This window comes from Hoplias malabaricus, chromosome 10 (assembly GCF_029633855.1).
Source record: "Hoplias malabaricus isolate fHopMal1 chromosome 10, fHopMal1.hap1, whole genome shotgun sequence".
Lineage (NCBI taxonomy): Eukaryota > Metazoa > Chordata > Actinopteri > Characiformes > Erythrinidae > Hoplias > Hoplias malabaricus.
This window is the reverse complement of record NC_089809.1, coordinates 10,110,321-10,133,975: the sequence shown is the minus strand read 5'-3', so window position 1 is coordinate 10,133,975 and position 23,655 is coordinate 10,110,321. Positions and strand designations below refer to the sequence as shown.

The 23,655-nt window shown below is 38.0% G+C and overlaps 1 protein-coding gene across 4 annotated transcripts; it reads right to left on the bottom strand.

Annotated features, from left to right (window-relative positions):
* Positions 1–58: 58 nt before the first annotated feature.
* LOC136708962 (zinc finger protein ZFAT-like) lies at positions 59–23,620 on the bottom strand. 4 transcript variants are annotated; one of them, XM_066683893.1, is made up of 19 exons: positions 22,898–22,961; positions 22,697–22,722; positions 21,417–21,489; positions 21,176–21,322; positions 20,537–20,791; positions 18,287–18,463; positions 18,044–18,197; positions 14,283–15,592; positions 13,321–13,553; positions 12,702–12,786; positions 11,705–11,854; positions 10,038–10,211; positions 8,796–8,884; positions 5,975–6,113; positions 4,998–5,122; positions 3,103–3,223; positions 2,359–2,495; positions 1,509–1,724; positions 59–560 (listed from the first exon to the last, which is right to left on the bottom strand). In XM_066683893.1, exons 4-19 carry the CDS (start codon positions 21,303–21,305, stop codon positions 549–551), a joined length of 3,507 nt encoding a protein of 1,168 aa, XP_066539990.1. In that variant the 5' UTR covers positions 21,306–21,322; positions 21,417–21,489; positions 22,697–22,722; positions 22,898–22,961; the 3' UTR covers positions 59–548. The 4 variants fall into 4 exon arrangements, with proteins under 4 accessions (XP_066539990.1, XP_066539991.1, XP_066539988.1 ...); XM_066683894.1 differs by lacking the exons at positions 22,697–22,722; positions 22,898–22,961 and adding an exon at positions 22,026–22,086; XM_066683891.1 differs by lacking the exons at positions 21,417–21,489; positions 22,697–22,722; positions 22,898–22,961 and adding an exon at positions 23,485–23,620.
* Positions 23,621–23,655: the final 35 nt, after the last annotated feature.

The window sequence follows — 23,655 nt, the reverse complement described above, 5'->3', positions numbered from 1 at the left end:
TTTTATTAATAGTCCACATGGTGATGTAGTAAAATCTTTTTTTAATCATTTTGGTATTTATAACATATACATTCATAAAAATGACAAAAACACTGTGTTTCAGGTAATTAGGCTTTAGCTGCCTCCCTTTTATAGGAAACTGAAATGATTAATTTATATATTTTTTAATGTTCTCAAATCATACATTACAAGAACAATTTGTTGTAAGATGCTCTCTAATAAGCCCTTCATTCTGGGTCAATTTTAAATGTGTTTGTGTGTGCAGCACTGTGCAAACGTAAGGAATTTACAATCTTTCCAATTGTTAAAGAGATTAGGGAGTTAGGGAACAATATCAGATTTACACAATTTAGCCCTTATATATGGAAATCTATGTGATATTTCTACCTTAAAAGTTGTAGCTTCAGAATCTTTGTGATGCTTCACCGACCTGTAATAGGGAGAATAGGGCATCTGTCGTTGCTACTCTGGGCTCAGCACTGCAGAAACTGCACTATTGTAACTTGTAGAGAAGGGTAGAAAATCGTTTCTTCACCTCTCCACTGATTTCAGTACAGTGCCTTAAAAATAAATGACAATAGGGGGAGCCCCAGGAGCAAAAAAAAACCTTAATCTTACTCCCATAAAATAAAAGGTGTTACAGACGATTCTTAGAGAATGCCATAGAAGAACCACTTTAAAAGGTTCCTCTCCCTCTCACATTTCTTAAACAGTTCTTTATGAAACCAAAAGTGATTCTTCTATGGCAACCCTTAAAGAACCCTCTGTAGCACCTTTAAAGGAACACTAGGTACACTCTTAAACAATATTATACGTATGCAGCTAAAACAGAATACCAGCAGCCACCTTGAAGCCTGAATATTTTCTATGATTTTTATAGATAATTCTATAAAAAGGTTCAAGCCATATACCGCTAACCCAGCATGGCTTAATGCAAGTTGATAATGATTTTGTGGATCTTGCAATAAGCTACATTGTAGGGTTTCCAAACAGGTTTCCATTACTTGTATGAGCTACATTAGCTCATAGCACATGTGCAGAACTAAAGATGCCAAAGGAATTGGCTGAAGAACTACACCCATTTTAACAAGTGCAGTCAGCTAGTACGAGGTGCCCCAATTGCGGACACAGACGTTCAGCTTCTAATCTCCACAAAAAGCGTGAAGTCATATGGAATGCTCTGAAGTAGCTTCATGAGCATTCGAGATCACTATCAATGATCAGTATAAAGATCAATGTCAAGCATTGACTAGAGGGGTATTACTCCAGCACTGGCAGCTTTAGGCTTGTTTTCTCTGGATTAATGGATGAACTGGAGTGATCAAGAACTAGTGGCATCAAGTTCTGACATCTGTGTTCCTTCCCTAAAAGTTTTACTCCAGCAAAAAGGTACACGTTATATTTCACTTTTTTTGTACATTTCAGAAGAAATGTTGGATGAGCTGGGGTTCACAAATTTGATTTTTTTTTTTTTTTTGGTCAGACTGTCACTTTAACTTTCAGGTCACCTCTGTAGTGGTCTCCTCAGTTTGTACAGCCTCCTGAACGTAGACTATGAACTGAGAAGCGTCGTCGCCTTGTGTGTACACCGTGACTGTCTTAATGCCCTCCACATCGTCTGAAGACACCACCAGGTGGTGCTCTTCTCCGAGACCCACTGAGGCCTGCTGCAGGGCATCCTGGATCATCATGGCATGGCCTGGCTGCTGCTCCTCCTCTGTCACCTAGAATAATATGAATTGATATGATTCTACGCTTTGATATTATGGCTGATCAGTATATATAAATGTTAAATTTGTACAATATAGGGTTTTTTACTCGTAATCACAACGTTGGGCTTTGTAAAACTAATTATCTGTTACAAAGTTTAAAGTGTGCTGTGAGCATCTAGATTAACTAGAGTTGTAGATAAGTATTAACATGTTGTTAATTAATAAAGTCAATCTGTATCTTCTCAAAATAAATAAAAAATATCTGCACATACTTTGTGTTCTACTACACTACTATTCCCTTATTCACTACACAGCACATTATAATGATAGGGAACAGATGCCCTGCTTTCCACTAGTGTATATAGGTTGTACCCTACTTTTCTCTGGTGCATTGTGGGATTGTTTGAGTACTCTAAATATTTTCGTAAAGTGTTCAGACACTACAACAAAATGGTGGAATTGTGCACTACGTAGAATATAGTGTCAAATCCCCCTTTTCTGCTTTATTTAATAGTAACTAATCTAAAATTGTGAGCTAATTTGCAAACATATTTTTGAAAACTATAAACCCTGCTTTTAAGCACACATTTGGTGCAACTCCTTGATGAATTAATGCACTGCTGTGGTGACAGTTTTATAGAATTACCTGCTCCACTACGGTTACTGTGCCTGGTGCCATGGCAACCACAGAGGCCACTGTAGTGTCAGGGTTCTCTGTGCCAAGTTCAATTATCTGCTGAAGAATATTCACTGATGCAGGGTCCAGTCTGTCTGCTGCTGATGCTGATAACACCGGGACAACAAAGAGAGAATGAGAGATCAGGACAAATATTACACTGTATACATCTGTAGGGTTAATGAAGGGGCCATAAACATGCCAGGTATTCTAGATCCTAGACACAGTTTTAAAACAATGTGTTACAATGTAGAATGTATTTAAAGATCTATCATCCATCAACATTCTCAATCTGCTTTATTCTTATCATCTAAGATACTGGTTTACCTCTACTTCATATACAATGAGCCTCTTTGTTGATGGAATTATTTAAACAAAGAGACAAAATATGCACTTCAGAAGAAAATGAGGGAAAAAATTTTAAACTCTGGGAGCAAGTAGGAAGAGTGCATCACCCACCCCCCTAGAATTGGGAAGTTAATTGTTCTCCTCCATGAGTGCTTTTGAATGAGAGTCTTTTTTTTCCTCCATGAGTGAGAGAGTTTTTTTTTTAGTATGAGATGTAATAGGTGGGTTTACATATCTTGTACATGTCACCATATCACCCTGTTGCTATCATCATGTGATTGAGAGAAACTTGGTACTAGGTGGAACTGACAATGACTCAAATTTGAGAGAAAACTTAGAGACACTTCTGTCCACACTGAGACTGACCGTTCTGTGTCTTAAAGCGAAGGTTCTGCAGTGCTGACACAGCATCTTCTGTTCCTTGAGCCTCCTCCATCTCAGTAATTCGAAGGTACTGTGTATTTGGCTCCTCCACTGTTTCTATCACCTGAAGCATGAATCATATGAATTTTGCACACTCTTTTTTTTTTTGAAGGATATCAGGACAAAGACTGCTTAAAATGCATAAATATGGAATACACCTTAAACAAAAATGATGGAGTTTTCAGCCCATTTAAAAAATCTATATTATATTTCTAAGGAATAATAGACCATTGTTAATACATATTTCCCTGTGTGTAGATACAAATATCATTTCTGGTATAGTTGTTAGTAATTTTTTTTTTCTCTTTTTGTAAGAAACAGTCTGAGTTTTACATTTATTTAAAGGAACAATAGGTAAGGTTTTTTATTTTCACTCCTGGGCTCCCCCTAGAGTTGCAGGGTGTAATTTATTTTTACAACACTGTCCTTAAATCACAAGAGGGGGCAGAGGGAGGGGAGATGGTGACACCCTCCTCCAGAAGATACATACCGTGTTTCCCCGAAAGTAAGACAGTGTCTTACATTCTTTTTACCCCCGAAAATCCCACTATGTCTTACTTTCGGGGTATGTCTTATATTGGTAAAAAATGTCGATTTTTGTTTTAACCATAAAATGAACATTTATTAACAACCTGAACAGTATGGTATTCACCATAAAACAGTTTTATAAAAGCAAGTGCCAAGAATGTCTTGTTACAACCATATCATGACGGTATTTCCATGTATAACATGTAAAACAATGAAAAACGGTAAGAACGAACAGTTTGAATATGTTATACTGGAAGATAAAACAGATTTATTCCATGACAACCATGGCTGCGTGTTGGACCACGGACAACATTACTGCTGCTCCCGCGGCCTCCACATCCCTCCGCTCATTCCGCTCCAGATCCGTCCGCATCCCGCAGTTAATGCAGCAAAAGGTACCAGTACTATGGCTTATATTTTTCCATCGTACAGTTTACTATGTCTTACTTTCGGGGTACGTCTCACATTAGCCGACCCCCCTAAAACCCACACTGCGTCTTACTATCGGGGGTGTCTTACTATCGGGGAAACACGGTAGTGCAGTTTGTGTAGTGCTGAGCCCGAAGTAGCAACGACTGAGGCTCTAGGCTCCCAGAGAAACATCTCGATGATTTTGAAACTGTAATTTTAAGTTAAGAATACTACCTAGTTTTCCTTTAACTGACAAAACTACAAACAAATTTTTCACGTTTTCATTAAGCAACTTATTTTGTATAATGAATCAGTAAAGAACCAAAATCCTGTACTTGAGAGATAATTGAATAAAAATTGAAAGTGAAACACCTGGTTTTAGACCACAATAATTTATTAGTATGGTGTAGGGCCTCCTTTTGTGGCCAATGCAGCATCTTGGGAATGACATATACAAGTCCTGCACAGTGGTCAGAGGGATTTTAAGCCATTCTTCTTGCAGGATAGTGACCAGGTCACTACGTGATGCTAGTGGAGGAAAATGTTTCCTGACTCGCTCCTCCAAAACACCCCAAAGTGGCTCAATAATATTTAGATCTGGTGACTGTGCAGGCCATGGGAGATGTTCAACTTAACTTTCATGTTCATTAAACCAGTCTTTCACCAGTCATGCTGTGTGTATTGGTGCATTGTCGTCCTGATACACGACACTGCCTTCAGGATACAATGTTTGAACCATTGGATGCACATGGTCTTACTCGTGCAATGTGCAATTAATGGAGATTGGCCACCAGGCTGGTCCAATTTAGCCATGAAACCTCCCACACTAAAATGACAGGTGTTTCAGTTTCATTGTCTAACCCCTGTATTTTTCAGGTAGTAAAGAATAGGTTATTTACCTCCCACTGGTTTACCCCAAGGCTGTCAGTCTCCACTACTTTGAGGCCATGCTTGCTCTTCAGGTGTCTGTTCATTTCCCATTTAGTGCCGTAAACATAGTTACAGACCGGACACTTCACACCTCCTATACAAAGCCAAAAAATATTCATTCATTCATTATCTGTAACCGCTTATCCAGGTCAGGGTTGCGGTCCAAAAAATATATATTATATATTTTAAACCACACCTTGAAATCAAAGTTATAAATATGTAGCTTGCTCCCCTTTACTACAGTAACACATTCTTCTTGAAATGATTTATACTAGATGTTTGGATCATTTCTGTTCGGATTTAACAGCGCACAGCTAAAACAGCATTTCTGAGGTCAACTACGAATGTTGAACAATCAATCCAGGCTCAGAAACACCACTCCAACTCAAAAAGGTACTGGATGGATCTCCATCTCTCCAGATTTAGCAGTTCCACTGCTTTACAGCCAAACAATGGAGGTACACTCGCCACTAGGCATGGCAACCTACACTCATGTACAGTTGCTCCAGAGCATTCAATTTCATACTACTATTTGTAGTTCTACAAACAGACTGTAGTCCATCTCTCGTTTGCTCCCTTTCACCCTGTTCTTCAATGGTCAGGACCCCCACAGAGCAGGTATGATTTGGGTAGTGGGTCATTCTCAGATCTGCCCTGGGTGGTGGAATGATGATCCCCAACCCAAATCATACCTGCTTTGTTGAGGTTCTGACCTTTGAAGAACAGGGTGAAAGGGAGCAAACAAAGTATGCAGAGCAAGAGATAGACTACAGTCTGTAATTGTAGAACTAGAAAGTGCTCCTCTATGGTCAGTGGAGCTGAGGTAATGCACTGTGATGGTAGAAACAAAGACATGGTCATAATGTAATGTTGAGTGTGTATGACTAGACATGGACAATCTACAGATCTTTCCCCAAAAAGGCTCTGTATTTAAGTTAGAACCTACCTTGTTCTATTACTGTTTCTGAAGAGACCGTTTCAGGGCCTGTGTTGCAATATTGCTCACCCGGATGCTTCTTATTATAATGTCGTTTGAGGGAGCCAGAAATGTTGCAGGAATAGTGACAAAGTGCACAACGAAACGGCTGAAAAACAAATTCCTTTACGTTATACATATGAACATTAAAGAAGATACAGTCACGTGAAAAACTCCGGGTGACTGTCTGTGAGGAGTTGGTGTGTTCTCCCCGTGTCCGCGTGGGTTTCCTCCGGGTACTCCGGTTTCCTCCCACAGTCCAAAAACACACGTTGCAGGTGGATTGGTGACTCGAAAGTGTCCGTAGGTGTGAGTGTGTGAGTGAATGTGTCTGTGTTGCCCTGTGAAGGACTGGCGTCCCCTCCAGGGTGTATTCCCGCCTTGCGCCCGATGATTCCAGGTAGGCTCTGGACCCCCCGCGACCCTAAATTGGATAAGCGGTTACAGATAATGGATGGATGGATGGATGTTGTGAAATGTAATGAACAAAAATGTACATTTCTTGTGTGGAAAAAGTTAGGACACCCTTTGCCCTTTTGGCTGAAATAACCTCAATTAGATGTTTCCTGTAACCATCTACCAGTCTCCGACATCGACTGGGAGGTGGTTTTTCCCATTCCTCCATGCAGAATTCTTTCAGCTGTGTATCTCAGTAGGATTAAGATACAGGCTCTGACTTGGCCATTCCAGAACTGTCCTTTTCTTTTATTTTTGAGTCATTCCTTGTGAATTTACTGGAATGTTTTGGCTCATGGTCATATTGCATGGTCAGCTTCAGTTTTTGGAAAGATAATCTCACATTTTCCTCAAGCACCCTTTGATACAGTGAAGAGTTCATAGTAGATTCTGTTTTGGAGAGCTTGCCAGGCCCAGCTTCAGCAAAGCAGCCCCAAACCATGACATTTCCACCTCCATGCTTCACGGTTGGTATGGAGTTCTTGTGCTCAAATGCTGTGTCGTCTTCTGTTACTGTGTCCAAATAATTCAGCTTTGGATTCATCTGTCCAAAGCACATTGTTCCAGAAGTCCTGGTCTCTGTCTAGGTTGTTTCTGGCAAACTTTAGTCTTGCCCTGATGTCTTTTACCTCCTTGTGCAGTCGTTTCCTGATGGTAGATGCATGTACCTAGACATCAGCTGTGGCAAGAGCCACTTGTAGGTCCGGTGATGTCATTTTAGGATTGTGGGAGACTTCTTTATGCATCTTGTGGTCTGCTCTTAGACCAAACTTCTTAGGATGGCCTAACCTGGCTATATTGGCAGGTGGTTTAAATGTTCTCCACATAGAAATAAGCCATTCTACTGTCCAGAAAATAATTTATAATTGTTTTAAGATCTTTTTATATCTATTCTCAGACTCATATACATCTATAAACTTCTTTCTGAAGGCCTCAGAAATCTCTTTAGATCTCGGCATGGTGACACCACTCACTTCAGCCATCAAGGGCAAACTAATATCTGAGGTTTAAATAAGCCTCCTGCAATGTCCTCTTTAATGATGGTCTAATCATTTGAAGCTGATGTGTTGCATCTGATTCTAATCAGAAATTTTAGACAGTAATAAATGTAGGGGTGTCTTAACTTATTGTGTCATATACACATGGCATAAAGAACTACGCCCCTGATTCTAAATTCACTGTCCATTTTCTCAATGCCATTGAAAATATAGGGGCATTTTGTAGTTCTACAATTACAAACTGTAGTCCATCTGTTACTCTGCCTATTTTGTTGGCATCTTTCACCCTGTTCTTCAATGGTCAGACTCCATATTCTGCTAAATTTCCATGAAAGTTACCAAAAGTCCTACAAAACTTAACAGCTTGTGTTAAAAATGAATTTCTGTGGTAAGTCAAACAGTGAATAAAAACATACAGACATTAAACTTTGGCCATGTACAGTTGTTTTCACCCTCAAACATACAGTCCCACCTTAAAAGACACAGTGTTTCTGAACGTAAACAAACCAGAGAGAACAGCAGTTCCCCAGAATCGTCAACAGTGCCTTTAAATGCCATAAAGTGTCTCACTAGACATTTGAGCATCAACTTTAATTTTTAAATAATTCGCTGCAGAAATGTGTTACTATTTCCTTCATATGCCAAAAACATATGTAATGAGTCATTTTTATTAATATTCCCCCTGTGATGTAGTAAAATCTTTTTTTTTTATCATTTTGTTATTCATAACATATGCATTCATAAAAATGCCACCATTTTATATGAAAGTGAAATGATTAATTTAGCACATGTTCTCAAATCATACATTACAAGAATAATCTGTTGTAAGCTGCTCTCTAATAAGCCCTTCATTCTGATTCTGGGTCAATTTCAAATGTGTTATGTGTGCAACACATAAGGAATTTAGCCATTTTTCCAATTGTTAAAGGGATAGTTTGGGAATAATATCAGATTTACACAATTTTGCCCTTAAAGGTAAACTATGTGATAACTTAACAGCTTGTGTTAAAAATTAATTTATGTGGTAATTTAAACAGTGAATAAAAACATACATTAAACTTTGGCCATGTACGGCTGTTTTCACCCTCAAACATATGGTTTAACTTACGGACAAGTCAAACATCAACCAGGACCACACTACAGTTGGCTTCTTATGCAAACATACCATTCCATCTTAAAAGCTTCTGAATGAACACAAACACAGGGGAGTTTGTTTTGCTGTGAGAACAGCAGTTCCCCAGAACTCTCTTTAAAACTGTGTGTTTTGAGTTCACTGGTTTTCTGTTACAAAATACTGTGTATTATACAAGCTGCTCTAAAAAGAACATTTTATTTACCTTAAAAGAGGCATGCTGTTCCATGTGGCGAAGGAGATGCGGCTTCTGAGTCGCAGTGAAATCACACTCTTTACATTTGAACTGCTTACCTACAGTACAGCAAATAAATAAAAAGTCAATGATCCCTGATATTAACAAGACCTACTTGGAGAATTTTAAATCCCTTTGGTTGTATTTTGAGGGAAACATATACCACACTTATGTCTATTTCAGGAGTTGCCTGTATTATTTTATAATTTAGCAAATTAATAATTTGGGATACAGACCTATAAATTAGAAAGTTCCGTCACAAATGTATGTATTATGCTCATCTAAGGAACTCTGGGTCTAATCTGGATTTTTATGAGCATTCAATAAAATAGCCACAACTGCATTGGTCACCAGTCCAACCCAATAAAAAATTTTCACAAATATGCTACAGGATCCTCTGAATTATGAGGTCATTAAAGAATTGTAGTATACATTCTTTAATTCCTCAAACAAACCAATAGTTTTTATCAAGTCCGGTAGCTATTTCCTTGGTCAAAAATATAGCCTACATTTTTAAGTATTTGTTCCTGTCATGTAGTATTATTTAAAATGTAGACTTAATTTAATGCATTGCTATTTCACAACACAGCAATTTGAGCTTGTTTGTAGTAAACAACTGCTAAACAACCTCTTATTTCACATGATCCAGTTATATCCACATATTTTTTTTCCTTATAAATTAATGACATGAAACTGGATTAAGAAATTTTATGTTTTTCATTTCTGAATATTCCACACATTTATTATTTATTTTTTTGCTCCCAACAGTGTGAAATTATCAGGAACGTCCAGACGGTTTGATGTAAAGTTTACATTAATTCTGATTGGGCTGTTCAAACAGGGCTTTTTTTTGTGGCCTAAATCCAAACTGAAAATATCAGATTCAATGCATTTTTTGCAGTTCATTGTTCACGCAGATGACAAATCAGTTTAGCATATGAAAAATGCAGCTTTGGGCTGATGTGTGAACATGATTTCTAACAATATATATCTATACTTATACACTTATCTATAGATAAACGTACATTGCATGACAAAAGAATTACTTGTAGTCAACAAATCTGAATTAGGTTCATTTGTTTAAACTGTTGATATGTAACTCAGGTGGTCATAAACATATTTTAGCTACATTAGTCTCATAGTTCATAGTAGTCTAAAGAAGCAAATGTGTAAATCTTATTTTCCAAAAACTGTAATGAGGTAAATGCTCACCATCTGCTGAGTGCATGAGCTTGTGGCTCTTCAAAGTGCCTTTAGACTTGAACTTCTTGCCACACAGATCACACAAGTGTGTCTTATCCGTATTGTGTCTGTTCATGTGAGCCTTGAGGTTACTTTTACTGCGAGCGGCGTAGTCACAAAGCTGACATTTGAAGGGTTTCACTCCTGAAAAAATCAGAGGAAGAAACACTAAACAGTATATTATTAATACATTAAAACAATATACAATTATATAAAATTGAAATGAATGAGTACTAATAAACGCTAATTCCCCATCGACTGTAAAGAACAGTGATGTTTAACAAGCTTTGTATTTGTATTATATTTATAACAAAACATTTATTTTGTTAATTGTCTATTGCATTATATATAATATTATATATCTATATTTCTATGTTTTGTATTTTGAGGGGTTTTTTGGGGGGTGGGGGGTGGGTTTAGAAGGCCTAGGGATAATACTATAGGTTGGTGTGAGAGTGTTTCTGGGTTTAATATTTGTGGTGGGGTGGGTATGAAGGTTAGGAGACTATTCTCTTTCAATTATTCTTCTATCCATCATACAATGTTCTGCAATATTAAAATCAATAAATAAATTAATTTACTGTTTCATAGCCAGATGGCTGTGACAGAAACATATTGTGGCTTGGCTTGTGAGTGAGGTCTCATATTTCTTTTGGACTTCCTCAGACAGTGACTGATATATGGCTCCAGGAGTGATGGAAGTCGAGCCCCAGTGATGTGTCGGGCTATCCTCATCAAATCAAGTCAAATGTATTTGTAAAAATGATGTTGTCACAAAACATATTTAGAGAAATCAAGAACTAACACAACAACTAAACGACATGTGAGCAAACCAAGGTGACACTGGTTCCCAATTTTTTTTTTTTTTTTTTTCACAGCACATCCTGTAGATCAAAATATTTTCGAGCTGCCCACCACCACCACACTCCAACACACACAGGCTAGAAAGGTATGAAGCACCCTTTATATTTTTGATGGCGCTTTATCCTGCAACATTAGTGTGAAGCTTTTTCAGAGGTGGAGAAGCAAGAGTAAAAACAAAAGTGCACAAAATTCCAGATTAATATACTTGATTTCAGCAGAAATATTGTATCATTGCACATCCAAATACATTTGGCTACATACTCCATGTATGGAAACAATATAAAGGCAGGTGGATTTGAGCACAGATTACTCTGTCCATCATCATCAGAAATCACTAAATTGTATATTAATTACTACAGATAATTTATGACATTGTTAATGTCTTTTTTTTTTTAGTATAGCTTAATCGGTTGTGGTCCTCCTTGATTATGGGTTTGTGGGTTCGAGCCCCATTCCGTGTGACTGTGTGTGAAGGGGTTTGGTGTGCTCTCCCAGTGTCTGCATGGGTTTCCTCTCAGTCCATAAACACACATTGGTAGGTGGACTGACTACTCAAAAGTGTCCATAGGCATGGGTGAATGTGTGAGTTTGTGTCGCCCTGCGAAGGACTAGTGACCCCTCCAGGGTGTGTTCCCGTCATGGTGTGTTCCCGTCATGCACCCAATGATTCCAGGTAAGCTCTGGACCCACCGTGACCAAATTGGATAGGCAATAACAGCTAATGGATGAATAAATAATGTGTTGTAGGATTTTAATATGAATACATATCTGACCTTCATGAGCCCAGATGTGCTGCTGCATGTCAGTTCCATTCCTTGTGAAGAAACACTCACAGTAGGGGCATTTTGAAGCTCGCTTACCTATCACCCCTTTTACATGTACACGTATTCCCAGTGTTTCTGAGACCATAATCCATGATGCATCTTAACAGTAAAGAACCAAATACCATTAATGTCTTATTCTCAATACAAACACATAGAATAAAAATAGAATAAAATCCCTCCTCTAAATTGTGACTTTACAGGAGAAGGAGACAATATTTACATATAATGGACAATGGACATAATGGATAATGCAGCAATATTTGATGTAAGTAATTCTGGATCATTTCTATTGGTCCATTCATCATGGAATTTTGACATGATTTAAAGGAAGCAGGATATTCTCTCGCTCTCTCTACTCATGGCAGAATAATGGCATCTGGAGTTGCTTAGACAACAGAGAGAACTCCAAATGTTTAAAAGCATGAACCAAGTGGAGGATATTACTCTATTCCTGCTCCATAGTTAGGTAATAATTACTTATTTTTTGCTGTTTCCATTTACTCTGAAAATTTCTAAATTCAGGAGACCACTAACTGCATGAAAGAAAACACAGACAAAAAGTGCTTCAAAACTAAACAACACAAGTAACAAATTAGTTTCTGGGGTATTTCAAACAGTGAATATAAACTTACAGCTATGTATAAAAAACAGTAATTTTTTTTCATCCTCAAACATACTGTTCCACATTAAAAGATGCAGAGCTTATGAACATAAACAAACAAGAGAGAGCAGCAGTTCCCCAGAGAGGATTTTTTTTCTTTTTTTTTTGTCTAGCTGTATTTACTTGATTTTAAAACATTGAAGAAGATTTCCACATCTGATGTTTTATATTTTTTCTGTTGATTTTTGTGATATTTACAGCATATAACACAACTACTCCACTCTTCACTTACATGCCTTTTAAGCAGGGGTGCTTAAACGTACAATCAATATATATTTCCTTTACCTGGATGGGTAATTCTGACATGATGTCTGAGTTTGTCTTCTGGAAACGACTCCTTACAGACAGGACAAACATACTGCCTTTTAACCTAGAGAAAACAGAAAAATATGTAAAATTGTAAACACTGTAAAACATGGTAAACATGGTATTTTTAGATTTATGGCATTTTGCAAAATGTCAAAACATGGTGGTGCAGCAGGTAGTGTCGCAGTCACACAGCTCCAGGGACCTGGAGGTTGTGGGTTCGATTCCCGATCCAGGTGACTGTCTGTGAGGAGTTTGGTGTGTTCTCCCTGTGTCCGCATGGGTTTCCTCCGGGTGCTCCGGTTTCCTCCCACAGTCCAAAAACACACGTTGTGAGGTGGATTGGCGACTCAAAAGTGTCCATAGGTGTGAGTGAATGAATGAATGAATGTGTGAGTGTGTGTGTTGCCCTGTGAAGGACTTGCGCCCCCTCCAAGGTGTATTCCTGATACATGGATGGATGCAGGTGAATGTACTGTTATGCGTCTTGCCCAAGGAATCTTACTGATGTGTTGTGTGCCTCTGCATTGGGAGCAGTGGTGTTACTTATTACAGTAAACTAACTCACAAAGAAAATATAAAGTTTTTGGGTACTCACGAATTCTACATGCGTTTTTAGATGGGCCTGCAGCTTGTATTTGTCCGGTGTACAGTAGTGGCACCCTTCTGAAGGACACTCGAGGAGGATGTTACTGTGTTTCTGGATCATATGTCGTTTCAGGCAGTTTTTGGTGATGGAGGAGTAGCTGCACTGGGAGCAGTAATGCAGGTGCTCACGTGTATGAGTTCGCACATGCATATTGTAGTGCACCTTGTACCAAAAAAGCTTACCTGTCCAAAGAAATTTAGACAAGAAAATAGACATTCAACACAGGGATGAATGAGGTGCATCGATTAAAAAATATATATATAATGTGATAAAGAGCAGGGCTGGGACATTGGGCTAAATGGTGATAAATAGTGACAAAACTGCCAGTAAACATAAATAAACCATGGGTATTTTACATTCATATATAGTCTACAACTCTTTCTATTTTAGTCAGAGGAAGATGACAAATACAAAAACAAAAACAAAAAAGCAAGCTGCAAATAACACATTAACACTAGTTTTCAGCAGAGCTTGTGCTTACTCATAAATACTTTTTTCCTTTTAAATACTAAAATAGCACATGCTTCATAGAGCTTCAGCTCCTGTGTGAGCCAGGGCTGTAAATTTATGGAAGAATGGGCTATTACCCTGTTTCGATGTCTCTGAGTTGCAGAAAAATTCATTATTTCTTCGCAAAGGATCCATTTTTGGCACTTTAGTTTTTTATAAATATAGCAGGACCAATTACTGCTATGCAACAAGTCCAAAATTGTGTAGAAACCCATTTTAATGTGTTCCACTTGGTGCAACCATTCAAACTGCTACATAAATCAAATAATTACATTTAATTAAAATAAATAAAATTATTCTTTTTTTAAATCTTTAAATCCATCCTAATGAATTAACAGCCATCCTTAATATTTAAGGGGTCCCAGCCCTAGTAAAGAGAAATGAATATAGCCTAAAATTACCACAGTATTCACACTCCAGGTCTCCATAAACTTTACGGATCCTCTCAAAAATCTCCATGTTAAGCTGTATTTTTTGCATTTGATCTAATATCTGAGAAAAAGCAGATCTTTCTTCTTGGTCTGTGGTTGCCAAGTCCTCTGCACCTCTATGGGGAATGCTACACTGAGAAACAGATTCATTTTGAGCAAATGACATGTCACTTGTGTCTGCAGCTACTATCTGCTGGTTTGATGACATATCTGATATTGCTGAAACACTTTGTGAAGCCAAAGTTATATCTTCTTCGTTGTCTAGTCCATTCTTGCAGACTGCCTCATGCGTCTGCGCTTCGACAGTTGCCACAGTCTCACTGATGGGACTGTTGATGATGATATCTCTTGCAGGTAATCTCTCTTGAGAATTCTCTCCCAATGTATCTACATTTGCAGTCAAGTCTCCAAGAATTTGTGTTTGATCCGCTTGACTCTCTTGTTCTTCTACGGTACCAACTTCCGTGACAAGTATTTCTTGTGTGTTTAGAAGGGATAGCTCCTTTGTAATCTCCAGCTCGTCTTGGGTAAGGAGGTCCTGTTGATTATCATCTCCTGGTTTCAGCAGGCAGAAACTGCTCCTGATAGAATCTGAGAAAGCCGTGGACTCGTCCACTTCAGGGTGGGACTGTTGGCAGTGGGACTTGAGCTGCACGGAGCTGACAAACTTCTGCAGGCAAAGGGCACAAATGTACACAAAGGGATGCTTCCTGATATGAGCAATAAGTGCCTGGAACTTGGTGGAGCCATGATCACACAGCTCACAGCCAAAGGGTCTCTTGCTGCCATGTATCATTAGATGCCTATCGCGGTCCAGTTCACTCTTGAATTTACGGTCACATATGTGACAGTCATAAAGAAGCTGCCTCTTGCCCTCCCTGGTCTGGAGCTTGTACTCATCATAGGACTCTTTGACCTTCTTGTCATTCAAGTCGTGACTCTCCCGGATGTGCTTGAGCAAGTTCTTAACGTCTGAGTACTTTTTCTTGCAGAAATGGCAGTGCTGTTTGATTTTATTGTGCACCCTCTCCACGTGGACCCTAAGATGACCCCTGCTGAGGCAGCTGAATGAGCACTGGTCACAGGCAAATTTTTCTCCGGTGTGTTTCCGCATGTGGACGCTGAGGTTAGCTTTGATTGTGCTGGCATAGTCGCAATGGGGGCATTTGAAGGGCTTCTCGTTTGTGTGAATTCGTAAGTGGGCTTGAAGTGAGTGCTTGAACTTGAAGACCTTGTTGCAGTACTCACAGGTGAAAATTTTCAGATGAGTCTGTCCTAACCTGTGAGGAATAAATAAATAAATAAATAAATAAATAAATAAATATGTAATTCTACAATTACAGAGTGTAGTCCATCTGTTCATCTGTTGCTCAATGCTGCGGTGACGTAGTGGTGATGTGTTAGTGTGTGTTGTGCTGGTATGAGTAGATCTGACACAGCAGTGCTGCTGGAAGTTTTAAACATTGTGTCCTCTGTGTAGACTTGTATAATACATTGCCTCTCTAGACTAGGTGGCGCTGTGGGTTCACTTTACAAGATGTGACTGCATGAAAGAAAAATCAAATTCAACACTTCTTTTAAACAGAAACTACAGGAATCACACAGCTCCAGGATCCTGGTGTAGTGGGTTTAATATGGAGGTATATTTGGTGCAAAACCTCTGGGCACCTGTGACAGTGAGATTTGTAAAGATCTATCATCTGAAATATTTGGTGCAAATGTGAGAGCACCTGCAGTGATTTGTGCACCTGCAGTGAAGAATTTGTAAAGGTGTAACTGTTAAGCTGTACTTGTGGGAGAGGAATAAAAATATAGGTTTGCAACTCCTGAAGAGATTTTCCCTGTGACTTCAAATTTACTGATACACATGTGTGACTATTTTCTATAACTACAAATCTCACTGTCACAGGTGCTCAGGGGTTTTGCACCAAATATACCTCCATAGTTAAAGTCCCATTTTGGGTGACTGCCTGTGAGAAGTTTGGTGTATTCTCCCTGTGTCTGTATGGGTTTCCTCCGGGTGCTCCGGTTTCCTCGCATTTTGGAAGGTGGACAGGCAACTCAAATGTGTCCATAGTAGGGGTGGTTGATATAGCCCTAAAATAACATCACAGGGTGATATCTCAGGGTTTTTGGGCAATAACAATATTCTTGCCAATATGAAAAAATACTGAAAATGTATTTTATTAATTTCAAGAACACACCAATGCAACAAAATACATGCTATATATTAATATTAATTATATTAATATAATAATATATATAATTTCTTATTTTAATTATATTTAATTACATTTTATTTCAGTACAAATCTAACACTCAAATATTCAGAAGAAACAATAAATAAATATGTAAACATTTGCTTATTTTGTAAACAAGAATCTGACATTGTATAAAAAAATATTTAGAATATTGGTATTTTATATCCTCCACATGACTGAAGTCACTCCTCTTTTGGAGCAAATTTTTGTATGCAGAGCAATTTCCACCACCACCATACACGTCGCTGTGCCTAAATGACTCATGGAATGAATGTATGCCAAATTACATGTAACTGTAATGATGCATTACATAAACAAGTCAGAATACCACGATAATCACAATGCTGATTTATTTTCTCATTTAAAAATTTTTGCGATATTTTTGCACACGATACGATATGGCCCAGCCCTAGACCATAGGTGTGAGTGAATGTGTGAGTGTTTCACCCTGCAGAGTACTGGAGCCCCCTTCAGGGTGTATCTCTGCCTTGCGTCCAGTGATTCCAGGCAGGCTCCGGACCCAATGTGACCATGAACTGAATAAGAGGTTACAGACAATGAATGAAAAAATGAACAGGAATCGCAGGCCTAGACTGTTGTGTTCATTCTGATCTGTGATGCAGGGGAGACTGAGTCTCTCCAGAGTCAGACTTCATCCCACATTCCACAGTCATATTTTGTAAAGTGACCACACAGCGCTACCTACTGCACAATTCTACATGTCAGATCTAATTTGTTTGCAGATCTGGTTTGCGCCTGGTAAAACGGTGCCAGCATAATCTTACAGATATGGATGTATGTACCTATGAATCAGGATGCATGAAAACCATGCTTTATTGCTTTGTAACAATCGCGTTTTGTATTTGTAAATCAAATTGTGTGTGTTAAAATGTTGTGCTTTTTATTTTTAAACCATGTTGTATTTGTTTGCGAATAATAATGTGTTTACAGAATATGTTGTTATTTGCAAAGTTTTGGCACTAAATAAACTCCATATCAGTGGAGCTAAGTGTATATATAAGCTAGAGGTTACTAATCCAGTGATCGTTCAGTATATTTATTTATTACCGCATGGTTCAGATGCTTTAGAAGACCACAGACACTTAACATAGTCAACTGATGTATCAAGAAACCTGAGCTTCTTTTATGCAAGAAGTATGTAAAGCAACAACTAGACTACAGTATGAAATTGTAAAATAACAATGTGCGCCTGCATGGTCAGTGAGACTGAGAGAATGGACAGTGAGTGTAGAATCAAAGCAGTGGAAGTAACATTATAGCTGAATCTCTGTACATAAAGAGAAACTTTAGTTTCTTTCACTACCACTGTAAAAATGTAAAGTCAGTAAATTCTTCATGCATTTCACATGAATCCATATTGACTGATATTTTATAAAACGCTACAACTGATTTATTATGCAAATAATTTGAAAACTTAATGAATACTGCACTATTTTAGAACTTGTGTACCTGTTTGATTTGAGAGGCACCTCATAAGCTGCTTGCTGTATGGCATATTCATGATAACCCTTCTTCAATCCTGACTCTGGAGAATCTGTGGTGGAATCTGGTTGAGTAACTGCCTTGGCTGGGGCACCTTCAACTGGAACGATTTTTGTTGCACCTTTTGCAAAACAACACACTCAATTAAATCATCTTTGATTAATTTTAATATAATGCATTCATAATTGCAGTTCTACACTGATATCTCACCAGGAATGGCTTCATGGGCTGCCAGGACCACACTGACAATTGGGTTTTTGGTGCAGCTTGTTGGATCCAGGTCCTTAACACTGTTGGCCTTATCTGTCCTTGTTGGTCTTGCTTTCTTAGATGTGCATTCTGTGTCTTCTTCTCCATCCATAGTCTTAGCAGTGTTAGGATTATTACCTGGAGAGCATAGCACTGACTGTTTATTATTTACTTTAATCTAGTTTTCCCCAGAGTCAATACAAATTCCACCTATTCGTTTTCCACTGGGAATTGGGGTAATTTAATTTTAATACAGGATGTCAGTAATGTTTATGGTGAATTCGTACTCCAAAGAGATCTTGGTGAAAATAACAGAGATGGGATTGGCTACTCAATTCCCACATTGCCATCCCACAGTATGGATCAGACACAGCAGAGCTACAACAGTATTTAAACTGTCACAACTGTTCTGAGAACAACCCTTCCACCAAATATATCCAACCCTCAATGACCTTATCTTCTAGTCCATCAAAATATATGATGGGTGTGGAGATGGCAAATAATTCACTAATTCGTCACAGTTTTTATAACTGACATTATAAAAAGGTTAATGGTAACTTAATGAGTAGGACATGTTCATAACATGTCTGTAGGCTGCCACTGTGCAAAAAACCTACCTACAGCTACTAGAAGTTTGCCACTGAGTGATTCTTAAGGTCGTGTTGTGGATTTGAGCAAGGTGCGTCATTCAGCAGCTGAACTTAATCTCATACTTGGAACATATATTTCAACACTAAATGCCTCCTCCATCTCCATTCTAATGACAATCTGCTTTAATTCCTTTACCCCTGGATAAGACATTTTCTTGTCACTTTACGGTAACTGTTTGTAGTATTAAAAACTGTTTCATAAAAAAATCTAAAAATTAAATCATTTGGAATTGGGTTGGGTGGTATAATGGTAACAGCATATACCGCGGTATTTAAAAATGTGGACAGTATCCTATAATGAGTGTGGTATTTATGACGTGTGTGCTGTGTCAAATTTCTTTTCTGTCTTTAATAACACGGCCAAACTTTTTTGTGCATTTAAGTGAGCCACAGGGAGGGGGCGCTGTGGAAGCTGTGGACTGGAGATGTGAAAACAGGTGAAGAAAAACAAGCCCTCTAGCACCGCGCAGTTGTGAGTTGAGCTTGGGTTAATAGAGGAAGAGGGATGAAAACAGACAAAATACAATGGAACCTCTACCTACGAACTTGATCCTTTCCGTGACCCGGTTCGCAAGTGGAAAAGTTCGTTTCTCGAGTCAATTTTCCCCATTTAAAATAATGGAAAAGCAATTAATGCGTTCCAGCCCCCACCCCGAAAGTCACCCTTTTTGCACTGATATATGTTTACAAAACTCTCAAATTAGTAAAAAAAAAAATACATGTAGCATTACTAAAAATAAAAAAGAAATACAGTGGTAACAGTAATAAAAAAGAAATAAAGTTTTAAGTGGTTACATATCGCTACCCTGAAGACGTGACGACTGGCTGGAGGAGTAACACAGGCACTGGCTGTATGACGGAAGGTGGGGGTGGGTGGAATAACGGAGAGTAGGCGGGTGGATGTGGGGAGACGAAGCGTAGATACGGCTTAACTTAGCACGAATTTCGATGTCTGCTATTTACACTAATGCTAAATTGCTAAAACTACAATTTGCTAATCTTAAAATCTCACTCAAGTCTGGGCGCGCTGGGAGACTTGCCTATTGGGGTCAGTGGCCATTTCCAGCCGCCGGCTCGGCGGAGGCTCGGGTTCATTTCTAGAGTCATGGTTCGTTGGTGGAGGCAAAAAATATTCAAATGCCTGGTTTGTATCTTGGAAAGTATGTTAATATAGGCGTTCGTTAGTAGAGGTTCCACTGTACTTAGAAGACCCGTCACTCTACTTGTGCTCGCAGGTTTGAGGTTTTATCCTCCAATTTGAAAATGGCCTGCAAAATAATTTATTCATCACTGCATTCATGAAAATCTCTGCAAATACATGTGCATGGATTTCTTTGTTTTTTGGGGATAATATTATACCAAAATGCATTTGTGCGTTTTTGATTAGATGTCTTAAAATATTGATTTTGACGTTAGTGATCATGAACATAGTGTATGAATACTTAATTCTAAGCAGAAGCATGTTTCAATTTTGAATTTCAATTATATATTACATAATTTTAAAAAAAAACTTATTCATACACGTAACAGGTACAGTTCTATGGATATAAATAGTACCTACCATGATTTTCATCATCATCAGCAATTTCTTTGAGTCCTGCAAAACAGATGTGTTTGGAAATTTGTCGTTTGTTGCTAAAGTTGCGCTGGCATTTCTTGCACTCCAAATCAGTGTCATCTTCAGTTAGTTGTTCAGCCACTACATCTGATGCCTCTTCCTTTCTCTGGCTGGATGCCTTGCTTGACCTCACTTTTTCCACCTGGACCTTCTTGGTTGAACCCTTTGGTCTGCCACGTTTCCTTTTGACAACTCCTTCTAGCAGAACAAAATGTCAACAGGTATTACTGTAGTTGAATTTTCTCTACAGATTTTTCTTCAAGCATTAAACTGACATCTAGTGACCTGATTGTATCAGTGATTCGGCCCTCAACTTATTTCGAACAAGACCTGTTCTATGAAGCATTAACAGGTTCTTTTAGAGACTTACATAGCAATTTAGGAACAAATTAAAACATGTAAATATAATACATTCTCAATTTAATACATTTTGTTGCCTAGTTTTGGTGGTAAAAATTTATTATTGATTCTTTTTAGATGGAATAAAATGTATGCACTGTTTGACTTCCATTCATTATTTGAATAATGCTGCCTCTAACCTTTGAAACATATTCATAATTTGGTTCTTTGGTAAAATCCTACCTGGAGACTGTAAAGGCTTCAGCAGAATGATGACACCATCAGCCTCATCCCCCTCCTTTTTGTGGGTCTCAAGGACATGAGACAGGAGCAGTGATTTACTGGGAGAGAACAGGTTGCATATTTTGCACATGAACACTGAAGAACCCTCTGTAAATACATACAACAAGAGATGAGTTTACCACACACACATATATATATATATATAGCAGTAACACTGAGGGGTTTAAAAACTCGAACACACCATCACAACGTCAGTGTCACTGCATCTCTGACAATGATCCACCACTCAAATCAAACCTGGTCTGTGGGGGTTCCTGACCATTGAATTACAGGGTGAAAAAGAGGATGAGATGGACTACAGTCTGTAATTGTAAAACGCCAAAATACTCTTGTCTGAGCTGAGAACAGACCATGATTGTCTGGAAGGTCATAATGTTATGGTTGATTGGTATGTACACACACACACACAATAAATAAATAAATAAAACAGCAGTTTCCAAACTGCTGGGCCCCTATTTTGTAGATAAATATATTTTTGAGCCACCCCACTCTGACACACACATTACCATGGATATTGCCTTATATATTAATTCCTTTGCATTGCTATGCCCCCCTGCGATACCGCCACACTCCCTCCCAACCCCACAACCCAGGGGGGCCTTCCCCCCACTTTGGGAATCATCGCAATAGTCGATTTTAGGTTGAAATTATAGGTTTTTAAAATTTTAATGCAGGTTAATATTAATAAATTGCTATGTGAAATTGTATTTTGCCTTTGAACTTATTTTGTTCATTAATAATACTAAAAATAAATAAAAATACTTTGATAGTGTACAGAGTAATTACTTACAACAAATGTAGAATACTAAAATCAGGAAAAGGACTTTCTCTGAGGTGCAGTGATATGGAAAGAAAACGTGGTCATTGAGCAACAGCTAAATCACTGGTTATAAGAGTTGACAGATGGTCACTTATACAGTAGAATTTTATATTGTTTGCTAATATTAGCAAAACATTGTGGCTAAGACAGAGGCTTTTAAGAGGCCTTAAACCCCTTCTTTAAAGCTCTGATTGTGGAAAAGAATAGAGCATGTTGTATATGTGGCTTTACTCATGTGGAAGCAAACTATCCTTTTACATAACTAAGACAAAGAATGTGTTAATCAGTTACATCATTCGCCACCCACAAAGCATATTTATCATGAACAGCAGGTTAGTCTGTAACCAGTAGTTGTATAAATCATCCACTCAGTCAGGTATCTATTGAAGTACACCTGAATGTAAAATTTAGGAGGCTATATTAGCAGAAATTGTATATAGTACAAAAATCCATGTTTACTTCAGTGTATAATCACGTGTAACTATGTAAAACTATATAAAAACATGTCATTCACTGAATTTGAGCATAGTTTTACTCACTAAAGGTTAGTTTTAGAGCTGTATGGATTCACTAAAAATTCTGCTTTGAATTTGACTGATTACAATGTACTGTATTTTAGTTAGTGTTACATCTAGGCCTACCATAGCCATTTTTTGTGGTTGATTCACTGTCCCAGAAATAATAGAGATAAACTGGTAATTTTATGCCACTGATATAATGATAAAATAATAATGAAATTACACTCCTTTTAAAAGAGCACTGAACACAAAACATTTAAGAATATTCAGTCATTGAAATTGGAATATAAAAATGTTAGAAAATCCTAAATAAATAAAACGTACATAAAATAGTGATATACGATTTTCCTGATATTTCAGGAATAAGCCAAAATATTAACTAGATGAGGGGCTTAACCACGTGTCTCATCTGGGCAAATCTAAGTCGAAGCTGAACTCAAAAGTTGGTGTTACCTCCATCTTTCAACAATAAAGTTGAGTATTTTTACAGTGTCTCATATTATTCCCTTTTATTCAGAATTGCATTTTAACGTTACCAAAAACCTGACTGGAATTTCTGGCTAAAAACGAAAACTAAACACTTATTTGAGCTATTCAGCAAACATATCTCCCGATTTAGGGATTACATTTAATGTTAGCAGCTCTCTATACGAATATTTGTGTTGAGAACAAAGGTTATCATTGGTTTAATTAACTTCAGTGCGGGAGAACACCATTAAATGTGTTAAACGTATTAAAACCCGCCTCGAAGACTTGTCAGGAGAGAGACGCGGCTATGTTTTAGTCAGTAACTGAAGTCTAGTTCTCTGGAGTTTGTAGCAGTGAAGTTGACTCATCAAATCATCGGTATTGGCTGTTTCTCTGCGCTGATTTGAGAGGGATGTCGATGTTTTTCCCCCCGTTTTTCTTACCTGTTTGCCTGGGATCCATCATTCCCAAATAAATCCGGTCTCTAAAGGCTTGTTAAAATTGTCACTAACGTTTATTCCTCGTTCTAAATATCATTTTATAGGTATTTATTATATTAAAATTACTTTAACCGTCGTTTATGGCGAATCTGCGACATCACATATGGCGGGTGG

Coding starts and splice junctions, on each gene's coding strand:
- LOC136708962 (XM_066683891.1), bottom strand. CDS start 23,506: ATGATGGATCCCAGGCAAACAG. Junction 15,593..18,043: donor GTGCCTCTCAAATCAAACAG/GTACACAAGTTC, acceptor TATTCCTCACAG/GTTAGGACAGACTCATCTGA. Junction 10,212..11,704: donor GCACATCTGGGCTCATGAAG/GTCAGATATGTA, acceptor TGATTTTTTCAG/GAGTGAAACCCTTCAAATGT.